We start from the raw sequence: 7,682 nt of genomic DNA on the forward strand, positions 1-7,682 counted from the left end.
CAGGAAACCTTTTTTTGGGCTGCTGATCTGCAGAAAAATCAGTTGGAGGCCACACAAAGTGAGAAGCATCCTATCCATTATAAAACCTTTCCTACTCTCCAAAAATTACATCTGGGCATGAAACAGACATGGGTCAGACTGGAAATGGAGGTCAGAAGCTAGAGAGAGTTCTCAGCCAACTTTCCTTACCCCTTCCTCCCCCCCCCCCCAAAAGGGGGGGTGAGTTGGATTCAAATCTGTCAAGCTACTGTGTTTTGCATACTGAAATGCTATCTATCTCAGGGATGAAGATAGTCCATGGTAGCTTTCCTGGAAGCTGTGATCTGCTTGTACTGAATGCGGTTCAGATTTTTATGTAGACATACTGACTTCTGGCTGTACAAACACTTTAGATTCTGCTACTTCTGCACTTAAGAAGAAATGTAACAGTCTAAAGAAAATGTGAAGAGCTAATAAAAGATAAATCACCACTTAGAGGGATTTCCAGGACCAATGGCTCAGATAAAAGCATTGGTAAAGAACACCATGAAACTTCACTACTTCAATATTATAAGTGTGAGGGACCATGCATTTGAAAAAAAGCTCCATTCCATTTTTAAATTGAGTGTTGTTCTTATAAAGGCAGACCATCTCAACTGAAAGTAAGTGGAAACATGGGCATTACATTCCCTTTTACTGAACCCGCTGTGCTATCAAAACAAGACAATACAGTAGTACTTAGTTTGCTAAGGGGCAAAAATCTATGTTCATTAGGGCCTACACAACTGAAAACATTTAAAATCAATACAAGAATCTTTCAAGTAAACCAGACATTTATTAGCATTTATATTTAAATGGAGAGTTTGTTCCAGTACATAAGCAATGAGGTCACATGTAGGTAATGGAATCATTTAAAATTCAAGAGGACAGTGGTCCAGTGATCCCAGGAGTGATTTTACTTCTTCCATTCGTTCTTGTCGTAGTCCCATTTGGCTGAGAAACCCTCGATTGGGTTAATTCTCATGTCCAGCATTCTCTTGGTCTGCATAGCAATCCATTCCTCAGAGAAGGTGTGAGGAATAGGACCATAAACTGCAATTCAAAATTCAGTTGGGATTTAAGTATGATATAAGGATGTTCAACACCATTTACATGATCTCATGAAAAATCCACTTAACTCAAAGCTGAAAATGCACATTAAAGATACCTGCCCAGGGAATAGATCCCATGGCAGCTATTTAGTTTTCAGTGTATAGATTCTAAATATCCTGTTACTGATTGGTGAGGATGCTGTAAGGAGGGGCAGCCTTCTTCTGTAACTCATTAGCAGATACCAGTGCAGCAGGGAGACAATAGGAGTACATGTACACTGCAACACTATTTCAAAATAACTAGCACTATTCTGAAATAACTTAAGTCCGTGTCTACACAGCAGAGTTATTTCGAAATAGTGTCAAAATACTGTCAAGCTGGAAGACTTCTTACTCTGACTCCTGTAACCTTCATTGTACTAGGAATAAGAGAAGTCGGAGGAAGAATACTCTTTTTTGAAATAAGTGCTGTGTAGACACTCCCTGTTTTGAAATAAGATACGCAATTGATGTAGCTCAATTTACATAGCTTATTTCGAGTTAAGCCCTGCAGTGTAGACCCTAGGAGTCCTGCCAACTCTCTGTTGCAGGTGGCTCATTTAACTGCACTCTATGATAGAGGTCAGAGTGGCTATCTTTCAGAGAAAGGGCCCGAGCCAGACAGTCCTGAAGGTGAGAGGAACCCTAAGAACAGCCAAATATGATGAGAAAGCTTAGGCTGGAGTCTGTTATGGTTCATAGTTTCACTGTAAATAAAGCCAGATTCTCAGAAAGGGGGAGATGATTCCAGTGTTGGGACTGTGTTTTGGAGGAAGAAGGGAAAGCTATGTGATCATTGGTACAGGAATATGGTTTCTACATACAAATCTGATTAAGATTCCTAGATGTCAAATTATTTATCTGATTAAAACTGATAGGAAAGAACCTTGCAGAAACTGGCATGACCTAAGGATTCAGCATTTCCTCAATCTTCACACAGTAACACACTAGCATGCAAGATTTGGGGTTCTAAGCAAAATGTTAGGATTTTTTTTTGTAAACTGAAATTAAGATCACCCTTACATATGGTTTACTTACCATACATTCTCTGCCAAATGACAATAAGGCCAGTGAAGCCAATGAAGAAGAGAATACCACCAACAACAGTCTTCCACTCACGTGATCCCCTATTCATTTCAGCAAAGGTCTCATTGAATTTGATGTGATACACTGAAAAGGAGAAAGCATCAATCTTTAAGACTGCATTATCTGTGAGCTACACAAAAAAGACTGCTCGGTTGAGTTTTAACAACTAGCACATGGCTCCTGAGACTGAGCATACATCTTGAGAAATGACAGGACATTTGTTGTCCATTACGTTTTTGAATTTTTTTTAAATTACCTATTTTCCCAACAATTTTAGAGACAGCGAAACCCATCTTTGCTATATCTATTTTAATTCCCCCTGTTCGTATGGACCACTCAGCTTGACACAGAAGTGGCTGAAATCCTTGTGCGTGTATGCTGGAGGGGGCGGGGAATAGAGAGAAATGACATTAATTTGTAGAGCCAATTCTAAATTGTAAAGATGTTATAACAACTTTTAAGTTTACACCATCTTGCATACACAGTTCTCAAGGTGCGCTATAAACATTAAGCTTCGCACCTCTGAGTTAAGACACTATTTTTAGACTCATTTTGTAAATGGGAAAACCAAGGCACTAGAGCTATTATCTGATCTGGCCCAAAGTAGCTCAGCAGCTGATAGAAGCCATATTAAAACCCAAATCTCCTGACATCCTGCATGGTTCTCTTAATATCAACAGCCTTGGTGCTAATCTGGGGGCGAAAGTTTGAAGTTTTTTAAAAGGCTATTTCTACTCTGCTAAAGTGTGTTTAAGGCATTATAAAAATATAATTTGAAGTGTTTATTGCATATGTAGAGAAGCTTCAAAAAGAAATACATTACACCAGATAATGCTGAAGTAACATAAGACTCATTATATTGACAAAAAGGATATGACAGCACATACTGTATATGGCTCCCAAGCTGTTGGGAGCCCTCACTAGACACAACACACTGGTATGAAGATACACTTACACCTGCAACTCTAAATGTCTCTACATCTAAATATGTGCTTGAATCAATCATATTAAGATTTAATATTTTATTAATCACCAACTAAAAGTATGCATGTATTTCTGTTGTGTAGTACCTTTTCTAATTAATATCACCTGTTAGCAACAAGCAAAAACAAGTCACTATGTCCAGGATTTCCCCAACACAGAAAAACAAATATCATTTAACTGAGCTTGTCTTATTCCATAAGCAGGGGAAAATGTTAACGTTCTCCACCGATTGTGAAACCTGGATTTTACCAGCTTCTCTCTCCTTCAGCCAGTAACTCAAGCGGTGCCTTTGACTGCTTAGCAGCACACCTCCACCTAAAGGATTTTATATAGAGAGATGGTAGCTGCAAAAATGGGTAAAGTAGAAGGGGAAGCAGGAGCTTCTAAAGCTCTAAAAAGAGCAAGGGGTTTCTCAGAAAGGCAGAGTGAGCAGCAGGTCACTGTGCAAAGCTTGATGTCCTTGAGTATACCACGCAGCCTACGTTTGCTCATTACAGCTCAAATAGTTACTCGATTAGCTGATTACCCGCAATTTAACATCCCTAATACACACAGGGGGCTTTTGCATACAGTGGAGTTCCAATAACTTCAGGGGGCTCCAAACTGATCAAAGTGTTTCCACCCACACAGATCCATTTGCAGGATAAGAGCTTACAACTAGAGAGAGTTGGAGGTTTCCTTCTCTGTTCATATGTTTCTTGTGAGATGTCGATCAATACTGCATGCACTGAACACACAGCAGACCAGATTACATCCTCCTTGGTAGCAGGATTGTCTTATTTTTCCATGCCAGTGGCTGTCAGGGAAGAGGTTATGTGGGGGCAACCTATTTAGCAATACAAATTTGGGTGGGAGCACAGGAAGGTGGTGCACCTCCCAAGTATTGTTATGAGTCACTTATGATGCCCGAATACCTACATCCAACCTTCTCATCAATGGAGAGGGCACTCCATGACGCCTTTTCCTTTTCTTTCAGGGCTTTCTGCTCAGCAGAGAGATTCTTTACATATTCCACTTCAGGCAGGGGAATGGTACGACGATCTACGTAATTCGGAAGACTGAAGTCTTCCACTTTCGCAATACCTGTTTGATGTAAAAGAGAATCAAATGTACTTATGTACAGAAGCCAAAAATACCAGGAATATCTCTTTCAACTTAAGGTTGCAAAAAAATGCCAAGAAGTTTTAAAGGAGGGAGGGAAGAGGAATGCTTCTGTCTGATTTTTTTTTAAACTAGTGTTATAAGAAACACCTAAAATTATTATAATATTTAAAGTTATTCTTTATCCCATTTATTCATGTTATGCGTATTGCAGCATCAAAGGACAGACTTTTTTTTTTTAAAGATACCCATGAGGAAACATTTTCAGACTATAAAAATTAGCAAAAGGTCTCAGAGGAACTTGTAATAACTGAAAGTAATTTCAACTATTTTTTCCCCTCCCAAAATGTACTCTATTTTAAGTTGACAACATTCCTTTAACTATTTAGAAAGCCCTCAAGTTGTATTTTCCTAAACAATTTCATCCAATTACCATGTCTAGGTTCTATTAATCCAAAACCCTTAGGGCTATTGTAGTTCTGTGATGCCATCTAGTGGTGATGGTCCAGACTACCAACTATACTTTCTTGCCACTAGACGTAAAGCCTCCATCTACATTGGCAAATTATGTCATTTTATATCAGTCAGGGTTATGAAATGCTACATCCCTGATAGCTTTGTTAAGCTGACATAAGTCTCTATTTAGACAGCAGTAGGTTGACAGAAGAATTCGGGTACAGCTCTACTGCTTTACTCTTCTAAGTGTAGATAAGCCCAAAATATGAGATTTTGGCACTGCTCTTTGACTCTGTTTTTTCTGCCTTGTTTTCACAGTCGCTGTTCAATATGTGCATAATATCCCATCCTGTGCAAACACACCTAAGTTCAAAATACCCAGCTTGTGCTGGGTCAAATATCCTTAGCATACCAAACTGCCAAAAATAATGATGATAATAATAATCCTGAACAACAGTGTGCTACCAGCAAACCACATTTGGCTCTCAGAAATTACTGAGATAGCAAAGACAGGGTTAAGAGGTTTTTAGAGACATTTCATATTTCTCAACCCATAAAAATATGAGGAAGGATTAAAGATTCTTTACTTGCAATGTTGTCGTCTCTTGTGAAGTATTTCCAAACACAAGGAATTCCCAGTCTTTGCTATTTATACTAGTGATTAAATTAGGTTTTATAAAACCTGATTTTTATAAAGTTTAAAGCTGGGAGATTTAAGAAGAGCATATAAAATGTTACATTACCTCCGCTGTCATACCTAAAATTAAACAAGTTACCTACCATGTCCTCTCATGCAGATGGAGGTGGAAATGGCACGCTTGCCAATTAGGTTAAATGCCCTAGAAGCCAACATTCTAGGGGGAGAAAAGACAGAAAATTACCAGTTAACATTTCAAATTTATAGATACAATAGGAAGAATGCTATTCTCCATCTACTAGACTATAATGCACTTGAAAACTGATGTGTTTTTTTCCCCTCTTAGCTTCTTCTCCTGTGAAGTCACATCATTGCCTAAATTCCCTCTTCATGCCCTTTCAACAAATCCAGGTTCACGGGCAGAAGGGGGATCATATGGAAACAGATTTCAGATGCACTATTGGATGCACTTAATGATTTGAATATTATTTCAAGAGTTGTGAAATACACCTTAGCCCTTTGTGCAGGGAGTCCTTACAAGGAGTACAGGCATTGATTGAATGCAATGGTCATTTTGAAGATGAATATATATATATATATATATATATATATATATATTTTGATATTGTCCCATGTTGCTAAGGCCACTAAGTTACTAAAGCCAAAATAATTTTTAAAAATAGGTTTATTTTCCCTCTACTTTTCATTCCTCATCTTAAGTAACAAAATTAGATCAATTAGTTGCAGCCTTGTTTACAGAAGTTTTTCAGAGTACTGAAATGCTGCTGTTGGGGGGGTGGGGGTTTCAATTCTGTAAGTAAATATATGTTTTCTTCCAACATTTTGAGATCATCATGAAGACATCTTGACAAATCAAGAAGAACAATATAAGACCAGTCATACTGTGTAAGATGTCCATCTAGCACAGTATCCTGTCTGCCAACAGTGGCCAATGCCAAATGTCCCAGAGGGAATGAACAGAACAGGCAGTCATCAAGCAGTCCATCTCCTGTCACCCATTCCTTGACAAACAAAGGCTAGGGACACCACTCCTGCTATCCTAGCTAATAGCCATTTATGGACCTATTCTCTATTAATTTATCTAGTTCTTTTTTGAACCCTGTTAAAATCCTGGTCTTCACAGCATCCTCTGGCGAGGAGTTCCACAGGATGACTCTGTGTTGCATGAAGAAATACTTCCTTTTGTTTGTTTTAAACCTGCTACCTATAATTTCATTTGGAAACCCTTAGTTCTTGTGTTACTCGCCTTCTCTAGTCATGATTTTATAGACCTCCATCATATCCCCCTACTGTCTTTTCCAAGATGAAAAGTCCCAATCTTAGTAATCTCTCCTCATACGGCAGCCGTTCCATAGCCCTATTAATTTTTGTTGCCCCTTTTCTAAACTTTTCCCAATGCCAAGATTGCCTTGTATCAAAAGAGGTATCACATCAACACAGAGTATTCAAGATGTGGGCGTAGCATGGGTTTATATAGAGGCAATAAGGATCATCGCTATCGCTTCCTTACTGAGTCCTAACATTGTTTGCTTTTTGAATGCTGCTGAACAGGGAGCAGATGTCTTCAGAGAAGGCCTCCAAGATCTCTCTCTGGAGCGGTCACAGCTAAATTCGTCCCCACCCGTTTTCCCAAATGGGCCTGACTTCACATCGACCCACATGAAAATCCACCTGCCATGTTGTGGCCGAGTCATCCAGTTTGGGGAGACCCTGCCACAGCCCGCGCTGGACTGAGCTGGCTGGAGCAGTTTGGCATCGTCTGCAAGCTGGGCCGGCTCCCTGCTGACCCCCTGGCCGGGTCAGCTGACCCCCTGCTTTAGGGCTACGCCGAATAGGGCGGGCCCCAGGGCGGGCCCCGCGAGTCACCTGGCTCCAGTCCGGAAAGTGACGCCCGCGGAGGGCCGTAAAGCGGGGCAAGGCACGTGCGGTGTAGCCATGGCAACGGACACCAGGGAAGGGGGGAGGGGCAGCGGTGATGGGAAAAGCCCCCTCCCCGCATACATGGGCCTATAACGGCCCCAGCATCCCACCAGCCGGACAGCGCCCCCTCCCCCCACAGCTCCCCTCGCGGAGCGACCCCCCCCCCATCCCACGGAGGCGAGCCGGGCCTCTCTTACCCGCCGCTGCCAACGACCTAGCGACCGTCCTCTGCGCTGCGGCCCGGCCGGGAGGAGAAGAAGAGCGGAGGCGGAAACGCTCTGGCGCACAGCCCGCCGGGACGGAGGAGGAGCGGGAAGGAAATAGAGCGAGCGCCGCGGGGCACTGTGGGATGTCGGCGGCGTCGCTGG

The 7,682-nt window shown here is 41.4% G+C and overlaps 1 protein-coding gene across 1 annotated transcript; it reads right to left on the reverse strand.

The window, feature by feature from the left end:
- Positions 1-794: 794 nt before the first annotated feature.
- On the reverse strand, positions 795-7,651 carry COX4I1 (cytochrome c oxidase subunit 4I1). Its single transcript, XM_075939954.2, has 5 exons — positions 7,512-7,651; positions 5,517-5,590; positions 4,098-4,262; positions 2,148-2,279; positions 795-1,071 (listed from the first exon to the last, which is right to left on the reverse strand). The coding sequence occupies exons 2-5, from the start codon at positions 5,587-5,589 to the stop codon at positions 935-937; spliced, it is 507 nt and encodes a 168-aa protein (XP_075796069.1). The 5' UTR covers position 5,590; positions 7,512-7,651; the 3' UTR covers positions 795-934.
- Positions 7,652-7,682: the final 31 nt, after the last annotated feature.

Source organism: Pelodiscus sinensis, chromosome 12 (genome assembly GCF_052426305.1).
Source record: "Pelodiscus sinensis isolate ZL-2025 chromosome 12, ASM5242630v1, whole genome shotgun sequence".
NCBI classification, from domain to species: Eukaryota; Metazoa; Chordata; order Testudines; family Trionychidae; genus Pelodiscus; species Pelodiscus sinensis.